A 21,868-nucleotide genomic window follows, 5' to 3' on the forward strand; every position below is an offset into this window, starting at 1 on the left:
TGATTTATTTACCTGTTGGTTTCTCCCTCTAGACTCTGAACTCCTTGAGGACTCTGCCTGACACAGAGTCAGGGCTCAGTGAATGCTCACCTGAATGAAGGGCTCTTGGTCTCATCCTTGCATCCTGGGGCTCCTGAAGACTGGGAAGACACAATGAACAAACATGAAACATGTTAAGAACTGAGCATGCCCAGGAGGTTCACAACCCTGTGTGTTTTAGGTCGAGGCTTTTTTAAGACAAACAGAGCTGTAAGGGAGGATTCAGTGGTCACAGTGGGGGACTGGAGCTGAGATGTACAGAATGAGTATGTACTTGGGAAACCCAATGCTCCACACTTCTGGAATGCTTCCCTCTGGGACAGGAAGAATTCAAGCCCTCCATTCCCCATGATTTTCATCTGGTCCAAAGTGAAGGAAGTAATCATTTCAAAGCTCTTAATGGGACTTCCCTGGTGGTGCAGTGGTTAAGAATCTGCCTGCCAATGCAGGGGCACGGGTTTGAGCCCTGGTCTGGGAAGATCCCACATGCCGCAGAGCAGCTAAGCCTGTGCGCCACAACTACTGAGCCTACACTCTAGAACCCACGAGCCACAACTACTGAGCCCACACGCCACAACTACTGAAGCCTGTGCGCCTAGAGCCTGTGCTCTGCAACAAGAGAAGCCACCACAATGAGAAGCCCGCACACTGCAACCAAGAGTAACCCCCACTCGCTGCAACTAGAGAAAGCCCACACGCAGCAACGAAGACCCAACGCAGCCAAAAATAAATATTTATTATTTTTTTTAAAAAAGCTCTTACAAGGACATTAGATACCCAAGAGGAACTATCACAGGTTAATGCTCTTTGCAGGCTTGTTTTTATACATGGTAGGCTGGGGCATAGCCTGAAACAAGAGGATGTGCTCAGAGGATCTGCCATTGCTCTAAAAGATAATTCGAGTTATCCCCACTATGGGCAGGGACCCAATTATAGGGCTCTTAGGAAAGTGTTTTTCTTCCTCAATATGGATTTAGACTATACTGTTGCTGAGAATAAACACTTTTATTTTATAGGCGTATGTGTGTATGTGTGTTTTTGATCTGCATTTAACCACTCTATCCCCACCCCGCCATCCCCACTCACCCAAAAGGCCAAATCTGAACAATGAGGAGGAGGCATAGCTTGTTACTTCTCATTGGTGGAAAGACTTTAAAGGGACAGGACACTGAGAATAAAAACTGCCAAGCCCACCCTAGGCTGTCTGGTGAAGGCTATTTCCTGTACCTCTGCACGCTCTTGCTGTGAAATTCGTCTAGACTGAACAAGTCAGACTTTGGCGAGTGTTCTGCTGAGTGTTTCTTATCCTGTTGATTTGATCCCATGTGGCTTAGGGGGTGAGGTTTCCTGCACAGAGCCTAATGGGGACTTTGCCCAATGAAGAACTGGAAAGGTGGTCTCTTTCCGTGGGTGTGAGGGAAGGAAGATCTGAGACAGGAGAATAAAGTTAGGAACTGAGTGTACTCATGAGGGGACATCCTGTTAACAGGTTTTGGTTGTTTTTCCCCTCGGGCAGTCATGTGTCATGTACAATTTTCAATGATTTTTCCCAGTTGTATTTCCCTACAGGAATTCCTGCTCCTTCAGTGAATTCTGTCACCAGCACATAGGCCTTGCATTCATGGCAGCGTCGTGGAGTGAGCATGTCCAGCATTGGGGCTGGGGAGGAGTCCTGCTGGGCAAAAGGCTCCAGAGCAGATGGGGGAGGAAGGGGAATAAAATGTGGAGAGGTCCATTGTAAGGGAGAAAGCAGTCAGGGTAAGGGGATGGACCTGAGCAAAGGCTTCGGTGAGCCCTGGAAACTACCTCTTCTGGGGCCCAAGAGCTTCAAGCCCTACTCCTGGCTGGAACAGAGGGTGGGGTGACATCTCGGGGGGAGGAAAGGAAAGGTAGGGGTAGGAACCCCTTGCTCTCACCCCATGGTTGCCATGAGCTGCGCCTGTGCTTCCTCACTACACTCTGCTCTGTGGGAAGGTCCTTGATAACAAGCAGAATAGATCCTGCCCACCTGAGGACACCTCCACCTGTCACCTGCCCTACCCTTCACTTATTCTTCCTGGTGACCAGGGAAGTCTTTGGCACCTCAAGGAAGGTTACTACCACCTTCACTTTGGCCTTCTCCTCTGGGAAGAGGAAGTAAAGCTTGAAAATCTCCAGGAAGAGAAGTGGGGCAAAGGGAGAAGCTCAAGAATTTGCTACTCTCCCTTCTGTAACCCCTTCCTCCCACCCAATGTAAGCCCAGAGCCTTGAATTCAGAGGACAGAGATCACAGCTTACCACCTAAGGTTTCAGCCCACCCCAGCCCCAAAGTACAGCTCAGAGCCTTGAACCCAGAGGCCAAACAAGCCCATCCCTGGTCCAAAGTCCAGCCCAGAACCCAGACCACAGAGCCCAGAGCACAACCTGTCCCAAAGGCTAGCCAGAGCCCAAGATCAGAGCTCAGAACTTAGAGCTGGACCCTCAGCCTACAACCCAGGTCACAGCCTAGAACCCAGAGCCAGAGGACCCAAAGCTCAGAGTCCAGAATTCAGGTCAAAACAAAGCCCAAAATCTAGAGCCCAGAGCAGCCTAGAGTCCAGCTCAGAACCTGCCCCAAAGCCTAGAACCCAGCACAGACTCATCTTAGTTCCAGAACTCAGAGTCTAACCTACTAGTTAGGGTGGCCTAGAACCCCACACTCAGCCCAGAGCCTAGCAGATCTTTGACGCTCCTCCTAGAGGCAGCCCCAAAGGCAGAGATCAAGACTGCAAGCCGAGGTGGAAGAATTCCAGATCTCAACCCTACTCCTGGCAGGAGGGAGCAAGGAGCTGGTGTTTGTGTGTGTGGCGGGGGGAGTGTTCTGTGGTCCTCCCAGTCCTGGTCTGGAGGGTCCATCTTGGGGACTCAGATACCAGGCAAAACAGGGCTTTCTCTGCAAGGGCTGGCCCTCAGAATCCCAATGGGATGGGAAACAGAGTCCCTCCACTGATGACTTGCTTTGTGACCTTGAGCAAGTTCCTTCCTTTCTCTGGTCTCACTTCTACCAGAAAGGAAATTAGGAAGCGCTTTATGTAGACCCATAGTCCCAGAAACATGGAGGAAGGGGCTATTACAGCCCCTTCACTCATTTAGTCTTTCACTCATCAAACATTTATTGAAGACTTCCCTGGTGGCGCAGTGGTTAAGAATCTGCCTGCCGATGCATGGGACACAGGTTCGAGTCCTGGTCCAGGAAGATCCCACATGCCGCAGAGCAACTAAGCCCGTGCGCCACAACTACTGAGCCTACGCTCTAGAGCCCGCGAGCCACAACCACTGAAGCCCGTGCGCCTAGAGCCCGTGCTCCGTAACAAGAGAAGCCACCACAACGAAAAGCCCGCGTGCCACAACGAAGACCCAACGCAGCCAAAAATAAATAAATTTATTTTTTTAAATGTTAATTTCTTTCCTCTGATCCCTCTGATTGGCAGGATGTCTTTGATTAATAGACAGTGGAAAAACACTTTCTGATCTGGGTTTAAAACTTAAAGGTTGAGAGTCTTAAATTAAAAAAAAAAAGGATACTTGGGGGAGCTGTAAAGGTGGCCTTGTCAGTACTTTCACTGAGACTATTCGGTGTCCACCCAGCAACACAGAGATGAATAAAGCATGGATGATCTTATCCTCTGAGAAAGTAACATCTAATCATAGAGACAAGTATAAGCAGACTAAGTTATGGAATGATGTGACAAAGCCCTTATAGAGATCTGTCTGAGTACACATTTGAAAACATCAGCTTCTGTCTGGGGGGTAGAAGTCTGCGAAGGCTTCACAGGAGGTGGTACTGCAACCAAACCCTGAAGAATGAGTAAGAGTTCCTGAGACAGGGATGAACATGCCAGCCACAGGGAACACCACAGACATGGAAGTGTGTTGGAGGATGGTGGGTGCAGGAATACTGAACAGCTTGGATTGGCTGGGCATTTTCTGGCTGGGGATCTGGTAATCCCTGAGGCTGAGAAGATGGAGAGAGGCCTTGTATCCTCATCCTGAAGACACTGGGGAGCCATTAAAAGGATTAAATGCAGAGGAGTAAAATGACCACATCTGTACTTTATAAAGATGACACTGTCACTGGCCATCCTCAGACCCTCATCTCATCTCTCCTGGACTGTTGCAGCAATGCCCTAACTGGTCCCCTCTGAGCCAATCTCCAACAACAGATGAATCTTTTTTTTTTTTTTTTTTTAGTTTGGCCTCCCCACATGGCTTGCAGGGTCCTAATTCCCCGACCAGGGATCAAACCGGGCCCTCAGCCCCACAGCAGTAGAAGCACGGAGCCCTAACTACTGGACTGCCAGGGAATCCCCCAACAGATGAATTTTCAAAAAACAAATATGACCTTTTCATCCCCCTATTTATTGATTGATTGATTTTTGATTTATTTATTTTTGGCTGCATTGGGTCTTCATTGCTGCACGCGGGCTTTCTCGAGTTGCGGTGCGTGGGGGACTACTCTTCCTGGTGGTGCACGGGCTTCTCATTGTGGTGGCTTCTCTTGTTGTGGAGCCCGTGCCCCTGCATTGGCCAGGGAATTCTTAACCACTGCACCACCAGGGAAGTCCCAAAGTTAACATTTGTTGAGAGCCAACTGTAAGGTTTGTTTTGTACACATACATTGTCTCACCTGATCTTATAACATGATGATCTGATAAATTACAGATCAGATAAATGAGACTTAGAGAACTTAACTGACCTCCCCAAAGTCACAGAGCTGGCTAGAGACAGAACTAGATTCAAATCCTGTTGAGCCTGACTCCAGGCCACACTCTCTAAGGGCCCCAGCTATGCTTATCTCTTGCACCTAATCACCATGAGATCACAGGGTTACGTGTCTGAAGGTAGCCACCAAAAGCTGGAGGTCTCTGCATGTCAGTGGAAGTGGAAGCAGCCACTGCATGGTGTTGGGCTGTCCAGAGTGCTTTTTGTATAGATAGGTAAAAGGAGGCCCAGATGGGAGGCGGGACCTCAGGCAGGTTCTGCTTCTGCCACGTTGGTCTGAGTCCAACAATCACTTACTCTGAAAGAGTCTACCGGCTCTCAGAGGGTCAAGGCCAGCAGACCGAGGCACAGCTGCTATGCAGGAATATGGAATGAGCATAAAGAGAAGGAAGGCAGAGGCCTGGCCAGCCTGTAAGAGAGCAGTATCACTCAGGCTTCAGTCCCCACCCCTTCTTCTGAGGCCAGGCTTTGGGCTTCTGCCCAGAGAGCACCTCACCTGATCTTGTACCCCGGAGCCTACCAGGCAGGTTGGTCCAGCCACTGGGTCTCCCTCAGAGCTGTGCCACGGTGTGGCTTTCTGAGCCAAGGCTGACCTACCCAGCTTCTTCCACACTATCATTCTCATGTCACCTCAGCAGTCAGAGTCTTCCTGGGAAGTAGGGCTGTCTCTCTCTTCTGGAGAGGACCTTGAACCTGGGGGAGTCAAGGATGAGAAGATGCAGAGGCACTAGGTAGGGAAGGGGGCACCAAGTATCCCAAGGAGTCTCTGGGCACTCTCCATGTCCCTCAGCCCCAACTGAGGCTCAGAAATTAGACCCATCACCCAGCTCAGTCCTGAAGCCCAGATAGGAGGCTTCCCCATGGAGTGATCAGCTTTGAGTTGGGGCATCAGCCTCGAGGCCTCTCCTGTCTCTCTATTGCCCAACCAACATCCAGGCAGGAACTGGTCACCCTCAGATGACTTCAAGGGCCCTCAGCTACTTCCTTCTCAAAGAGCCTCTCTTGGGACCCTCAAGAGTCCCTCCTTCTTACTTTCTGCCCTTCCATCTCCCTGCAGGGCAAACAAAAGGGCTAGGTGGGGGAATAGCCTCAGACAATAGCTTGCCCAGCCCTAAGCTCTTCAACCTGGCCATTCCCTGGCCTCAGGCCTCAGACCACCACCACTTAGGGTATAAACTCACTAGTGGCTCTTGAGATAAGTATGTTTTAAGGCATGGGCTGGGCTCCTTTTCTCCAGAAGTCAGGGTGGTAGATCTGCCAGTTAGGGACTAAAGAGATCTTACCATTGGATAATGGTCTGCAAGCAAACTGTCCCACTTGGCAACACTGGCATCTGACAACACCTTCACTTAGCAACAATCTCCTAGCACCAGCACCCCAACGGCTCTACCTGGTAATCCTGCCCTGGAAGAATCCCACAGGGCTAGAAATACCACCTTGAATCACCAGATATAAATCTAGCCCCTAGTCATTTACATCAAATTTTCTCCCCTCTGACTTAAGTGGCCTTACTCTGTGTGGCTTTGCCCAGGATACTACTACTGATGATGATGGTGGTGATGATGTTACTGATGGCGATAAAACTTTTTAAATGCTTACTATAGGCCAAGCGCTGTTCTAAGGACCCTACTTAACCCTCATGATAACACTGTGAGATACACAGAATTATTATCCCCGTTTGACAGGTGAGGAAAGTGAGGCTCAGGAGATTTTGTAATTTGCCCAAGAGTAAATTGTATGGTAGAGATAGGCTATGAAGGCAGGTGACCTGTCCTTGGAATCTTTGCACTTAATTCTGCTGCTCTGTCTCCCAAGAAGATCAGGGGACCCGGTGGCCTTCCCCAAAGGCCTTCAGGGGAGTACGCTAGGATATGATGAAGCCCACCAGGCTGGGAATAGTGCCCTGTGAGGGCATAGACAGGTGGAGAGCAACAAGGGGATCTCTGAAATGCATTTGTCCTTGACTGTGAGGCTGGGCTAGATCCAGAAAAGGTCAAGGTTGGCTGCAAGGATAGTACCCCTCAGAGAGGGGAGTTGCCTTTCTGTTCCTAAGGGAGAAGCCCTTGTCCTCACTGCTATCCTAGATGAAAAGAATGTTGCTATGAAGAAGGGCCCAGGTCTCTGCTCCAGGCTCCTGAGGCTAATGGAGCTGATAAGGTTGCTCTCTGCCCACCTTGGACGGGAACCTAAGCAAAGCCTCTTGGGCCCCAGGCCTGGTGGTGTGGAGGAAAGGGGGTAGGAACAAGAGTAGCCGAGAGGGCCATGGAGACACATTGTCAAGACTGTGTGTAGCCAGAGGACCACATCTCTAAGTGACGAGTTCACAGCCAAGCTCATGGTCTGAAAAAGAGGCCTGACTCTGGGTGTATAAAACTGGTCGCTGCTTTCCCTCTCTTAGCCTCAGGTTCATGGTCTATAAAGTGGGGGTAATAAAAACTACCCTCCCCAGTTATGTTGTGAGTCAATGAGATGGTATATACCTAAAGCACTTAGCACAGTGCTTGCCCAGCAATCATTGGGAGCTGTTGTATTAGCAGGGCCCTGATTCGGTCAGTGGTGAACGAGTGTCTCTAGTGATGTGTTATGGGGCTCTGTCTTGACCAGCAGGCTGGATGGTATAGTTGAAGTTGCCTGGAGCAGCCTGGATCTAAACTTAGGGAGAGAAAACAGGGGGCAATAGAACCAGCATTCAAAACAATTTCGACAGGTTGGAATAAGCAAGATGACACTGTTGTTCTGTGAGCTTCAAGAAGGGGGAGACACTACACAAAGCAGAGGATGAGGGAGAGACCTGACTTGACCCCAGCTCCAGTGAAAAGGATCTGAATGATTTAGTTGACCACAACCTGATGGGAGCTAGTCATGGGAGAGAAAGGCTCCAAAGCCCAGCAGTCTTAGGCTGCATTAACAATGTGTCGTGTCCAGACTGGGGAAAATAATAGGCCTATTGTGTTGGCTTGGTCAGGCCATATCTGGAATCTTATATGCTATGCTGGCAGACTGGAATTGGGCCAGGAGGGGGGACCAGCCCAGCCTCGGCTCCCAGGCACTTGTGCTAAGCCCTTCCCCTGGATTTTCTTGTTTCATATCCAAGACAGCTCTATGAGGTAGTCACTTAATATCTCCACCTTATACACAGGGAGGTTAACTGAGCTGCCCAGGATCAACCACACAGCTGGTAAACGGAGGAGCATGGGGCTTTTCTGAATGGGCTACCCTTATGCTTGTACCTGAGGGAGGCTGAGCAGGCATCACTGAACACATCTGAGTCAGGCCCCCGCTAGTCAATGGGGATATGGCCGTGGAAAAGATGTGGTTCCTACCTTCCCAGAGCTCACGGGTTGGCAGGGGTCTAAATCACCTGTGTGGTAGTGTGATCCCATCGGACTGAGGTTGTTAGTGCTGGAAGGGATCGTACAGTCCCTCAGCCAACTCAAGCCCAGAGAGGGGAAGAGACAGAACAGTGTCACACTGCTCATGGCAGAACCGTGGGGGCCAGTTCAGGCCCTTTTCACAGTATTCAGCTGCCTCATCTTGGCTCCCTTAGGCTCAGCAGTGGCCAAAATCTGTGTGCCAAGATGAGGATCTGCTAGGGCAGACGAGGAAGCTTGGTGTGGCCATCCTGGGGCAGCCAGACCTCATCTCTCCTGCTGGCAATCAGATTTTATGAAAGAAAAAAGGAAACTGACACTGAGCAACCACAGGCACAGGAGTGAGTAGCCTTTGAGCATCCCAGCAACCACTTCACTAGTCAGTCTCAACTGGCCCCCTCCCAGCCTCTTGAGTGCCTGGGAAGCCAGGGCTGATGGTGACATAAGGGGCCCAGAGGTGGTAGAAGACTTTTCTGGCATCTGGGTCTAGCCTCCCATCTTCTTTCTTTTTTATAAATTTATTTATTTTTGGCTGCGTTGGGTCTTTGTTGCCGCATGCGAGCTTTGTCTAGTTGTGGCGAGTGGGGGCTACTCTTTGTTTCAGTGCATGGGCTCTAGGCACGCGGGCTTCAGTAGTTGTGGCACGCGGGCTCAGTAGTTGTGGCTCGAAGGCTCTAGAGCGCAGGCTCAGCAGTTGTGGCACACGGGCTTAGTTGCTCCACAGCATGTGGCATCTTCCCTGAGCAGGGATCGAACCTGTGTCCCCTGCATTGGCAGGCGGATTCTTAACCACTGTGCCACCAGGGAAGTCCCCATCTTCTTTCAAGGACCAGATTATTCAGCACTCTTTCAAACCTTTCCTTGATTGTTTCAACCCAGAGCTTTGTATCTCCCAGGGCTTCTTTTTGGCCGTGCCACGCAGCTTGTGGGATCCCAGTTCCCCGATCAGGGATCCAGGGATTGAATTCTGGTCCTCGGCAGTGAAGGCACGGAGTCCCAACCACTGGGCCGCCAGGGAATTCCCTCTCCCAGGGCTTCTTCTTGGGGAGACTGGTTTAGCCTTCTCATAATTTTTGCTGAGAGGGATAGCACAGGGCTGTGGAGAGGGAAGGATGTGAAATGGGGCAAAACCTTATAGGCCTGCCTCTGCCACATGAGCGCTGTTTCATTTCTCTGAGTTTTCCTTCCATCAGTTGTAAAATGGGGATAATAATAGCACCACCCTCACGCGGTGGTTATGAGGGTTGAATTAGATCATGTTAAGCATGGAGGGAGCTCTCCGTAAAATGCCGCTGTTATCATCATTGTGTGCTGATGGCTGTGGTCCCGACTCCTCTCCACAACTTAGGAGCTTCCTGCCGGCAGCGACTGCGACTGCGTTGCCTCGTCTTTCTCTCCCATCGAGAGGGCCCCACAGATGCCAATGTCGGGAAGAAGAAATGGTCCGTCTTGGAGGAGGGGTGAGGGGTGTCGGTTAGGAAAGTGTCAGCGCTATATGCTCCAGGTTTGGAGCAGAGGGAGACTCGAACTGACTCCAGACGTTAAAGGGGGCTGTAGGTTTCCAAGCCTCTGCCTTTCCTAGGCCTGGGGGTCGGAAGTCTTGGGGTGTAGATCTCACTCAGGTAGAACTCACTCTGGGGGACCTCGGGCAGGTCACTTGTAGCCTCGGACCTCAGTTCCTCGTGCTTGTCAAGTGGGTCTCCGGCTTTAACCCCGGGGTCGCGCGGAGACGCGCAGCCGGATGCGGGCTCCAGGCTGGAGAACGTGGCTTGGTGGCACAAGCTGCAGAGGGGTTTGGGCCGGCGGGAGGACCGACGGGCTCCAGGATTGGCTGGCGGCGGTGTAGCAGAGCTCCAGGATTGGCCAGTTAGAGAGGGCAGGGCCCAACCTTTTAAGAGGCGCGTGGGGAGTGCAGTGAGCGAGTCAGCGGCGTTCGTAGCGGCGGCGGCGGCTACAACTACCACGCGAGCCCGGGGGGAGCGGAGGCCCGCGGAGCAGAAGAACATCGCGGAGCAGAGGAACATCCCGGCTTCCCGGCCCGGGGCGGCGTGGCCCGCGGCTCATGGCCAAAGGAGAGGGCGCCGAGAGCGGCTCCGCCGCGGGGCTGCTGCCCACGGGCATCCTCCAAGCCGGTGAACGCCCGGTCCAGGTGAAGGTGAGGGCCGGGCACTCCGGGTGGAGGGTCAAGGGTGGGCGGCAGGCTGAGGTTGGGGCGTCACGGGATAAACCTGGTTCTGGGACACCTTGGGCTAAGCCGGGAACAGGAGGACCCAGAGGCAGGAGAGGGCCCTGGGGTGCCCTGGAGGCAGGCAGTGATGGAGAAGGTTTGTAAGCGCTGGCCCCCTTTTGCCCACCCCCCACTCTGGGTGTCTCTGGGGAGCGGCCCCACCGGTGGCTCCACGTTGTGCCCGGCTCCGCTCTGCCTAGTCGGTTTCCGTTCCTCTGTGACCGGACGCTTAATTTTGCTGCCCTAGACGCCAGAGAGACCCCAGAAATCTGGGAAACCCAACTTGGTCCCAAATCTCTCATCCCCCTGCTCTCCACCCCCACATGCTACGCCTGCTTCTCAACTCCGCAGTGAGGGCCGCTCAAGTTCATTCATAAGAGCAAGGGCTCTGCTCTTAAAGGAGCCGCATTCCGCAGGCGTTTGTGTCAGTGTAGCTGTCGGCCCGCGCGCGGCGCTTTGCGCGTCTTGACCTTCGGCCCCATTCCCAGCTCTCTGGACATAATGAAGGGCCCAGTGACATCAGGCGGCCCCAGGGAGGGATCCCAGGCAAAAGATATCTGCCTAGGAGGTGACTGCCTTTTCGTTTTAATTTTATTAACCGATCCTTGGAAGAAGCCTGGGAAAGCAATTATGCTGCTCCCATGTTTGAGTAATCTACTTTCCCTGGGCAACCTTAACCTCCCTAGTGCCCCACCCAGAGAGGGTCCAGCCCTGCACCTAGAGGCCTTTCCTCCCCTCTCCAAGATCCTCTGGGAACTGGGGGAGGGGCACAGGGAGAGAGGGAGGGTAGGACAGCTCCTGGGTTTGCCTGAAAGTCTGGCTGCCTCCAGGGGCCAGGGAGGCTCTGGGACAGATGGAAGGAACAGCTGGGCCTAGAGCCAGCTGGGTTGGGCCCTTAGGGATCTCTAGAGCCCTCACCCAGTAGGCATGTTCACTAGCCTCTGAACCAGGGCAGAAGCCAGGGCTGGGCTTAGACAGCTCTTGGCGGCAAGAGGATTTTCAGGTTGTGGCAGCAGGTGCCAGGTGGGGACAGGTCCATTGCTGGAGCGTGCTCCCTCTCCAACTTGGAAACAAACAGAACTGAGGCCTTGGGGGGAGTCACTAAGTGAAGACGAGCTGATAAGGATCTGGGTCTGGGGTGGGGTGGCTTAGGGGCTACTTCCTCAGTATGGATTCCCCTTTTCCAGATTTTTAAGAACAGAGAATACCTTTCATTTCTTGTGGGAAGTGAGCTCTCCCTGGGTGGGAATAGGGCAAGGCAGACTTGTTCCTCCTGGCAAAGTTCCAGAGTTTCCTGTCTCTGGAAACTTCCAGGATGAAGGCCAGGATTGTGGATCTCTTTTCATTCTTTCCTCTTCTTCCCAGAAGGAGTCGAAGAAGAAAAACCAGTTGTCCATTTGCAACAAACTTTGCTATGCAGTTGGGGGGACCCCCTACCAGGTGACAGGTTGTGCCCTGGGGTTCTTCCTGCAGATCTACCTGTTGGATGTAGCTCAGGTGAGTGAGCTGAGCCCGCTAGGGCTCCTCCATCACCCCAAGGTGGGAGAGACTACGGACTCCAGGGTAGGGTCAGTTTCCCCATCTGTGAAATGGGACTGGGAATCCCTAGTCTCCTGCCTCTCAGAGTCACAGCGGATGAGAAACAAGAAGGCTTTGGAGAGTATCCAGAAGGGGAGTCTCTGCCCCAGGAGTCTTAGCTGGCAAGGTCAGCTCACTCCTCCTTGCCTGGCAAGAGCAACAGAGCCTGGAGGGGTAGGCGGTGGTGTGATAGAATGGAGCCCGCTGTGATGTTCTTAGAAGAGACTGGCACACAATACCCCCAGCTGGACAGCAGTAGCTGGCTTGGCTCAGGGGTTGGTGACTTTGCAAGAAAGGTATCTTGTATTCACTTAATAGATGGGGAACCCTAAGCCCCAGAAAAGACAAATGACTTAATTTAAGCAGCTAGTTTTTGAGCAACTCCCATGGACCAGGCCCAAAATGGGATGCAAATATGGGGAACCTGCTGTCAAAATGTAAAAAGTTAGAAAAGTCAGACTGGGGAAACTGCAGTGTGGGAGAGGCCTCTCCAGCTTCCTGGAGTGATAGTAATAGTAGAGCCTTGATGGATGAGGAAGAGTCCAGAGAAACTGTCTATTTAGGCCTAGAAGGTTTGGGGGGAGGGGGATAGCTTGAATGGGTAGTGATAGTAACAGTCTACTTTTTCAACATTTTTTCTATTGATTTCTTTTTCACATCCAAGATAGAGCTTGACCCTGTAAGATAGGGATCATAACCCCATTATACAGATGGGGAAATTGAGGGCCACTGCGGTGACCCAGCAAATGCTATTTCTTTCTTTTTTTTTTTTTTTAGCAAATGCTATTTCTGATATCAGGTGGTTGGGGCTTGTGAGAGGGAGGCAAGGAACTGAATTCTGGATTCATTCTAATTGATGGGAGTGTTTTTCAAGGGCAGCGGAGGGGAGGACCTAGGGGGAAATATCTGGGAAAGTTTCCAAGGAGACACACAGTGCTACTTCTGTTGGGAAACTGTTGTTGTCATTATTAACAAGGCAAGTGATGATGCTTAAGGCCTGGGTGGGAGCAGTACAGGGTCCTACTGGCCAGGCTGAAGTGGGGAGGGAGCCCTGCCTTTGCCCATCAGTGAGGGTGGATGTTGCCCATCAGTTGAAGGATGAGGAAGTCATCTTTTGCCTGTTTCCCATCCCAGGTGGATCCTTTCTCTGCTTCCATCATCCTGTTTGTGGGCCGAGCTTGGGATGCCATCACAGACCCCCTGGTGGGCTTCTGCATTAGCAAATCCCCCTGGACCCGTCTAGGCCGCCTCATGCCCTGGTGAGTAGAAAATGCTCCTTCTGAGGTGGTAGAAGGCGGGGCTTCTGACATGTCTGCTACCCCGTGGTCCTTCCACATGGTTTGTCACAGGCTGGGGGGTGAGGAGAAGGAATGATGCAAAAACCCCAGCAAGGTCTCAGCTGCCCCAGGCATGGGCATTGGAACTCCTGCCAGTTCATACCCAGGCTGGCCGAATTGCTAGACTAAGCAGCTTCCCCTGGCCCAGGCCCCATTCCTCCCCAAGGTCCTTTTCCCTTCCATGAAGCTGGAATTCTAACTTCTCCCGCTCCATCACTTCCCATAATCGTTGAAAGGTTACACTCTGGAGCCGGCCTGCCTCATTTTGAATACCGACTTCGCCACTTAGAGCTGTACGACCTTAGGCAAGACATTTAACATCTCAGCCTCAAGTTTCTTCACCTGCAAAGTGGGGATAATGATTATGCCTGTCTCACAGGGTTGTGGTGAGAATTAAATTTTTTAATACGTAACGTGCTTAGAACCATTTCTGGCACTTATTAAGTGTAATTTGGCACCCCTGCAGAGTGGCTCCTGGTGGAGGGGTAAGCGTGGAAGGTACAACCCAGAAGGGACAGCATAACCTCTGGCTCCTTGGACCGTGAGAACTACCTTTTCCTTTGACACAGAGCCTACACGCCTCAGCCTCAGGCTTTGAGGCAAGGCTGGGAGGGGGGTGGTGCTACAGATCAGATGGCAAAGGCAGGCGCAAGGGACAGGCTGACAGTCCAGAGCTCTGGTTCCCTCCAGGACATCCTGCTTGGTGGTTGGGGGGCGGGGGGGGGACATGCCCCTTTCATCTCTAGCCCATCCAGGCTCGAGTGGGCGCCTTCCTGCCCCAGGGGCGCCCATACCTGGTCTCCGGCCTTCAAGGCCTTCAAAGCTCTTCCCACAGTCCCTGCCCCCCAGCACAGCTTCCTTTCCCACGAGGTCCCCCTCCCACTGAAATCCCGCCAGCCCCTGGCAAAGGCCCAGCTTGGGGCCTTTGATCCATGCTTCAGGGCCAGTGGGCAGGAGAGTCTGCCTTACCTGCACAGGCTGCTGGGGTTCCCGGTGAGCCAGCCCCTGAGACTGGGCCTTGTACCCGCCTCCCTGGCAGCCACTCAGGGGCGGGGCTGAGCTGCCACATCTCCTCATAAGACACAGCCAATGGCAGGCAGCTGCCCCGGCCAGCCTGAAGCAGCAGCAGCAGTAACAGCAGCAGCCCGGGTTACTCCCAGCACATTTGGTTCCACAGCCCCGGCTGCTCGGATGGAGTGTTTGGTGAAGGCTGCCAGAGGAGCCCTGGTTCTCTGAGGATTTGGGAGGGGTGGGGTAGAGCAAGGGCGGGAGAGCAGAGGAAGCCCTCCCTTTGGGAGGTGAGGTCTGGGGACGTCTCGCCCACGCAGGCACGTGTGGCAACCAGCTTGGTGAAGTAGCTGAGGGCCCTTCAGGCTGGTTTGTGATTCAGCACATGGCCTCAGCTGGCAGGGTGAGAACTCCTGGTGATACCTCTGAGTGGTACCCCCACCCCTGTCTGAGCACATGCTGAGGGCTGCCGTGTAATGTACATGGCCCTCCTCTTCATCCACCCCCGTTAGGACCTGGGACCTGGCACCCCTTCTCCTTTCGGTGTAGAAAGAGGCTGGGCCTTCCAGGGCTCCTGAGCCCTGGGGCCCCCTCTCCCAGGCCTCAGACCAGTCCCTGCCCTCAGCCAGCATTTAAATCCTCCGTTTCAGACGAGGAAGACTCTGACGGAACACTTTCCTGGAGTTCCCGGCCACCCATTGAGAGGCAGAGTGTCAGCAGGGTCACATGGGAGATGCAGCAGGGATGGATCTGAGGTCTGATTCCCAGCCCAGTGCTCTCGGCAGCTCCCTGAAGTCTCCCGCTGAGCTTTCCTGGTGTGATAATCACAGCAAACACTTGTTGTGTCCCAAGAACTGTTCTACATTTTAATATCAACTTAAGTCTCAAAACTACTTCAACCCTGTGAAATAGAGCCAAAGTCCTTACAATGGCCTACTGGGCCCTGCATGACCTGGCACCCCATTTCCTGTCCAGCCTCATTTCCTAATTCCATCTCCCATGCTCACGCCACTCTCTCTGGCCCCCTGGCCTCCTTCCTACTCCCCAGGCCTGCTGGGGCACATTTCCCACCTGAGCACTGTTGCCCCGCGAGCTCTGCCAGGCCAACTCCCTCCTCTCATTCGAGGCCTGGCACAGAGGTCACCTTCTCAGTGAGGGCTACCTTGGCCACCTGGTTGTGAATTGTACCCACATACTCCCAATCCCCTTTAGCCTGCTTTCCTTCTTTTTTCTACAGCACTTAATCACCGTCTACTATGTTATGTAGCTTTTTTGGTGTGTGGTAGAATACACTATTTAAAAATTTTTTAATTTACCATTTTAGCCATTTTCAAGTGTACAATTCAGTGACATTAAGTATAGTCACACTGTTTTGCGACCATCTCCAGAACTTGTTCCAAACGGAAACTCTGTACCCGTTAAACACTAACACCCCCCATTCCTTGCTCCCCTCCAGCCCCTGGCAACCAACTACTTTCTGTCTGTGAATTTGACTCATCTCAGTGGGATCATGCCAGATTTGTCTTTCTGTGTCAGGCTGATTTCGCTTAGCATAAGGTCTTCAAGTTTTATGTTGTAGCAAGTGTCAGAATTTCATTCCTTTTTAAGGCTGGATAGTATATATCTTACGTTTATTTTTTGTTTGCCAACTAGAATGTAAATTCCACAAGGGCAATGACTTGTCTGTTTTGTTTACTGATACGTCCCAAGTCATTAGAATAGCGCTTAGCGCAGAGTTGGCACTTGAATGTTTCTTGAGTAAATGTTGAAGGTAAGGTAGGTGCTATTACTATCATCGTTTGTAAACGATAATTTGGTAAAATGAACCTCAAAAGTTAAATAACGTGCCCAAGACCAAGTTATTTATAGTTACTCGTAGAGCCAGAACTGGATCCCGGAAGTGCGGCTCCAAAGGCCTTTTCACCATGGTTCTCTGCTGCCTTTCTATACTGATGCCGTGAAGTTGGACCATCCTGAGATCTAACTAGGATGGTGTGGGACTCACATGTGGGGAGGCACTGGGCCCAGTCCTCCCCTCTGGCTGCTCCAGAAGCAACACCTTCACCTGGAGTTGGCCTCCCCCGCTCCTGTGTATGCACACATGGGTGAGATCCCACTGGGATTTCTCCTCCCCCACTGCCTCCCTGCCCCACCATCTGAGGTCTTGGCCTGCATTCTCAGCCCCTCAGCCCATAGAAAGCCCCTGTCTTTGGAGCCTTCACACCTGGGGAGATGCAGGCAAGACTCAGGAGGGTCTGACCTCATACCCCATGCTCAGGATTGTAGGCTGGGGGCCCTGCCTCAGTGTGCCCTTCTGGGCTGGGCCATCAGTCCCTTCCCAGAGACCCTGGGGCGGGTACATCCAGGGGGAGGAATTTCCTTCCTGCCGGGCACCCTGTGAGGCTGCAGAGCAGTCCAGCCTGGGCCCTGATCCTGGGGTTTTGGCATCCTGCCTCCACTCAAACCCTCCCCTTCCTCAGGATCATCTTCTCCACGCCCCTGGCCATCATCGCCTACTTCCTCATCTGGTTCGTGCCTGACTTCCAACAGGGCCAGACCCTGTGGTACTTGCTTTTCTACTGCCTCTTTGAGACGCTGGTCACGGTGAGTATGGGCAGGGGTGCGGGAAGTCCCTGGAGCCTCCGGGGTTGGTGCCCGAAGCCACATCTGTCTGTCCATCGTCTGACTGGCCGAGGGCCTCTCTTCCATGCCAGTGTTTCCACGTTCCCTACTCAGCTCTCACCATGTTTATCAGCACGGAACAGAGTGAGCGGGATTCTGCCACTGCGTATCGTAAGTCTCCCCAGCCCACTGAGCCCCACACCAGGGACCCAGGGTCTCCACTCCCTGACCCTCCTACCATGTTTCTTCCCTTGTGGGCCCAGCTCCCTGCTCTTGGGAGTGGGTGTGAAACCATCTTAAAAATAACTTATTGTTCTGGTGAGACCAGGGAGGTGGAAGGACCAGGGAGAGGTCACATAGCGAGGCCATGAGTTTAGGCCAAGGTGCCATCTACCCCAGTACCCAGTAACCGTCCTATCTGGAGCTGCTACTATCACCTGTGGCTAGAGCTGGGCTTATATCCATCCGACCTTCCTCCCTGGGGGCCCACAAGCCGTGCGGCCCCTCAAAAGGACTTGCTTTTTCCTGCTCAGGGATGACCGTGGAGGTGTTAGGTACAGTGCTGGGCACAGCAATCCAGGGGCAGATTGTGGGCCAAGCACATACACCTTGTGTCCAGGACGCCAATGCTTCTACAGTAGCCTTGGAAGGTGTCAATCGCACGCAGAGCGCCACCTCACTCAGAGAAACGGTAAGGCCCTGGCAGGGCAGGGGTGGGGGAGGTGAGGAACGATGGGGTGATTTTGCCATTATCCTCAAAATATTAATAAAGGCTAGTGTTTGTAAATGTTGGGCATCTGTTATACAAAGTGTTAATGTGCCCACTTTGCAGATAAGGAAACTGAAGCACAGGGAGGCTAAATAATTTGTCCACGGTAATCGAGCTAGTGAGTTGCGGAAACTAGATTTGGGGAGATTTGAACTGTGGGCTCTCAGACTCCACAGCCTGGCCTTCTTAACCTTTTGTTCATCTGGACTTGGCCTTGGGAAGCAACAGCAGGTGCAGGCTGATTTCCCCATTTCGCGGATAGAGACAGTGAGGCCCCCAGAGAAGGGACTGATCCAAGGTCATTGAGTAGAGCTGCTGGGAGCTGGGATGAAATCAGACTGACTGTTTCTCTATGTCACCTTTCCCCTCTTTACAGCAAAACGCATACCTACTGGCGGCAGGGGTCATTGCCTCCATCTATGTCATCTGTGCTGTCATCCTGACCCTGGGCGTGCGGGAGCAGAGAGGTGAGGGGTCCTGGGGAGGGGTGCAGGCCCCAGCGTGGGGTGGTTTTGTCCCTTTGCCTGGGCCTCAGGCTTGGGGAGGGGCCTCTGCTCCTGCCTCACCGTCCCCTCTGGCCCCCAGAACCCTACGAGACTCAGCAGGCCAAGCCGATGCCCTTCTTTCGGGGCCTCCGGCTGGTCATGAGCCATGGCCCGTACATCAAGCTTATTGCCGGCTTCCTCTTCACCTCCTTGGCTTTCATGGTGAGTCGGGCCCTGATATGCTCAGCCCGGGCGGGAGGGGGTATGTGGAACGAGGGGTGGGGTAGGCCTCGGACTCAGGATGGGACAAAGCCCGAGGGACAGGTGGAATGGAGGCGGAGTGAGCAGGGGTCCCTGGAGGAAGGGGAATGTCATGGAGGCTCAGCCCCAACTACATCACCTGTTTCCTTACCTTTCCTTCCCACCACGCTCTCCTGTCCCCCAGCTGGTGGAGGGGAACTTCGCTCTGTTTTGCACCTACACCTTGGGTTTTCGTAACGAATTCCAGAATCTGCTCCTGGCCATCATGGTGCGTGTGGGGCCCCGAGGGTGGCCGAAGTGGCTTAGGCTGCGAGATGGTTCTTTGGATAGCCAGAGGACGTTTCCCAGACTGGCCCAAGGTCATGAGGGATGAGGGAGGCTTCTCAGAACCTTTGGATCTGACCTACCACTGCTTAGGTAGGACGATGAAAGAAAGAGTTTGGGTACATATATCAAATCTTTATGTTGTACACCTTGAACTAGTACAATGTTATATGTCAATTATATCTCAATTACACTGGGGGAAAAAGAAGAAAGGGTTTGGGGTTAGATGTTCAAGTAGAGAGCATAGCAAAAGCAAAGGTGTTGGAAGCCAGAACTTCCGGAGCTCTGTGCTCAGAGAAGGCAGGAGACGAGATTGGGACTCGCTCTCAGCTCCCCTGAAGAGCCATCGGGTGCCTGTCCTCAACTGTCCAGATGATGTCATCTGTCTCTTGAGCAGGGCTGGGAGCACCTTTAGAGTCCTGGAAAGAGCAGGGGGTATTCCATGGCTCTAACCCACTTCCCTCTCCTCCCCCTTTGCCCATCCACAGTTCTCGGCCACAGTCACCATCCCCATCTGGCAGTGGTTCCTAACCCGGTTTGGCAAGAAGATGGCTGTGTACATTGGGATCTCAGTGAGTGGGGCTGAAGGACAGGGCCTGGGCTGACTTGGGGGCTACTGATGGGAGCTTCCCAGCTGACTCGTATTCCTGTGTCCGCTCCCCTAGTCAGCAGTGCCATTTCTCATCTTGGTGGCCCTCATGGAGAGTAACCTGATTGTCACATATGTGGTAGCTGTGGCAGCTGGCATCAGTGTAGCAGCTGCCTTCTTACTACCCTGGTAAGTATATATAGGCCCAGCTGGGTATGTTTCCCAGCCTCCTACCCCCCAGTTCTGAAGCTCCTTAGGGAGAATCCTGTGGGACTTGTCTCCCTGCAGGCCATTCTGTGGGTCCAGGTTGGGGGTGGGGCAGGTCTTCCCAGTACAGTTGTACAGGTTGTGAACTGCACAACCACATCTAGTCAGGGTGGGAAATGGGGGCTTAGATCTTTGCACTCTATACCTGCCTAGCTGAGCAACTAGATCTGGGGCTACTTCATCTTGGAGGAAGGGGCCGTCTTTTTTTATTCACATGAAGCTGCCCACTCCTCATTGAACTGTGTGTGAGCTGTGGGACTGCAAACTCTCAGAGGACTACTCTTATTGACACGGACCACATGGGCTAGTGGAGGTCTGGGGTTGCTAGGTGGAAGGGTGCTCACGGCTGCCACCACCGTGTACAGGTCCATGCTGCCTGACGTCATTGATGACTTCCACTTGAAGCAGCCCCATATCCATGGGACCGAGCCCATCTTCTTCTCCTTCTATGTCTTCTTCACCAAGTTTGCCTCCGGAGTCTCCCTGGGCATCTCCACCCTCAGTCTGGAGTGAGTGGGGTGGGAGTCTGGGCAGTGCTGGGCAGGGGTGGGTCCCAGGTGCCCCATCCTCACCACTCCCCTAACCACTGGGTCCCACAGCTTTACTGGGTACCAGACCCGTGGCTGCTCCCAGCCAGCACGTGTCAAGTTCACACTGAAGATGCTGGTGACCATGGCTCCCATAGTCCTCATCCTCGTAGGCCTGCTGCTCTTTAAGCTGTACCCCATTGACGAGGAGAAGCGGCGGCAGAACAAGAAGGCACTGCAGGCCCTGAGGTGAGTGGGGAAGGGACAGGGAGGTGGACGAGGGGACATCATCCAGTCTAAGCCCTCGGCTAGTGCCTCCTGGGGCCAAAGCCAGATCTGCCTTCCACACATCTTCCCTGGACAGCTCCTCCTCTGCCCTTTCCCCCAGCTGATTCATCACCGTGGCAGTTAACATTTCTTGAACACAGGCTGCCTGCCCGGGCTGAGTGGTTTTACATTTATTCATTCAACAAGTACTTAATGGGACGCCTATGTGCCAGGCATTGCTCTAGTGAATGAAACAGATAAATCCCTGCCCTCAAGGAGTTTACATTTTAGAGAATGTACTCGTGATCTCCTATGGTCGTCCAACAACCTTGGGTGTCAGAGATTCCTATGATTCCCACTCCGCAGATGAAGACACTGAGGCTTAACCAGGAAGAGTGACAAGTGATAAGGGGCAGAGCTGGGGTTTGAGCCCTGGTGTTCTGACTCCAGAGCCCACACTCTTCACGGCTCTCCTGGTGTGCAGGACCTCAGGTGCGGAGACCAGAGGGCAGGGTGGAGTGAGTTGTGCCAGCTCAGCTCGCCCAGGCCAGGGTGTGGTACTGGGGCTTGGGGTGCCTTGTGGGCTGCAAGAACAGCGAACAAACCTACCAGCAGTTTCTGGGCTGAGAGTGGGAGTGAGCAAACTACGTCCTGTGATTTAGACCAGCCTGGCAGTGAGCTAAGACCTCAGAGCCAAGATCCTGCGGGGAACAAGCAGGTGGGTAAGGGTGCTTCCTCCAGCCCATCTCCTCTGGCTTTTGCAGGGAAGAGGCCAGCAGCTTGGGCTGCTCTGACACAGACTCTACAGAACTAGCCAGAATCCTCTAGGGCCTGCTGGGTGGCCCGAAGCCACCATGCACAGGGCCTGGGTCACCGGGCCAGATGAGGAATCTGGGCCTGCTTGCCTGCTCACTGAACAGCTGGTCTCCAGATGCCAGGAAGGGAGCCAAAGACTCAAGAGTGAGCGACTCAGGACGCCTCCTGTGCCCATCGTGAGGCGGGCTGTTTATACAGCCACCAGCCTCCCTCTGCCCCCCACAGGGGCCAAGCCCAGGGGCTGCTACTGTGAATATACCACGAGGACTGATCGGGCCTAGCCCGGGACACTAATGTAGAAACGTTTTATACAGAGACTAATTAATAACTTAATGACCATGTACATAGCAGTCTGTGTTTGTATATGTCTGTGAGCTATTAATGTTATTAATTTTCATAAAAGCTGGGAAACGGAGCTGCCTGTTTTCTGTCTTTGTCCTGACACTGAGCCGTTCTGTGCCAAGGTGCAGAGAGTGAGGGAGTGTTCAGCCGCAGGTGCCCTGGGGGGCGAGAATGTGTGTGGAGGTGTGATAACAGCATCAGCTAACATTTACTAAACACCTGTCTGTACCAGGCCCAGGTGTGGAAGCTTTCCTCTCACTTTGCCGATGTTCTCACTTAATCCTGGGAACCATCCTGCT

General features: G+C 53.1%; 1 protein-coding gene across 5 annotated transcripts; it reads left to right on the forward strand.

The window, feature by feature from the left end:
* The first annotated feature begins 1,968 nt into the window (after positions 1–1,968).
* Positions 1,969–21,652, forward strand: MFSD2A (MFSD2 lysolipid transporter A, lysophospholipid). Of its 5 annotated transcripts, none has more exons than XM_065873011.1 (15): positions 1,969–1,980; positions 10,047–10,305; positions 11,743–11,874; positions 13,090–13,214; positions 16,781–16,904; positions 17,015–17,093; positions 17,456–17,613; positions 18,068–18,158; positions 18,277–18,398; positions 18,622–18,705; positions 19,250–19,333; positions 19,427–19,539; positions 19,983–20,126; positions 20,217–20,393; positions 21,176–21,652. In XM_065873011.1, the coding sequence occupies exons 2-15, from the start codon at positions 10,213–10,215 to the stop codon at positions 21,237–21,239; spliced, it is 1,590 nt and encodes a 529-aa protein (XP_065729083.1). In that variant the 5' UTR covers positions 1,969–1,980; positions 10,047–10,212; the 3' UTR covers positions 21,240–21,652. The 5 variants fall into 5 exon arrangements, with proteins under 5 accessions (XP_065729083.1, XP_065729105.1, XP_065729094.1 ...); XM_065873033.1 differs by having other exon boundaries at positions 10,047–10,299; XM_065873022.1 differs by lacking the exon at positions 1,969–1,980 and having other exon boundaries at positions 10,070–10,305; positions 11,746–11,874.
* The last annotated feature ends 216 nt before the right edge of the window (positions 21,653–21,868 follow it).

Source organism: Phocoena phocoena, chromosome 1 (assembly GCF_963924675.1).
Source record: "Phocoena phocoena chromosome 1, mPhoPho1.1, whole genome shotgun sequence".
Lineage (NCBI taxonomy): Eukaryota > Metazoa > Chordata > Mammalia > Artiodactyla > Phocoenidae > Phocoena > Phocoena phocoena.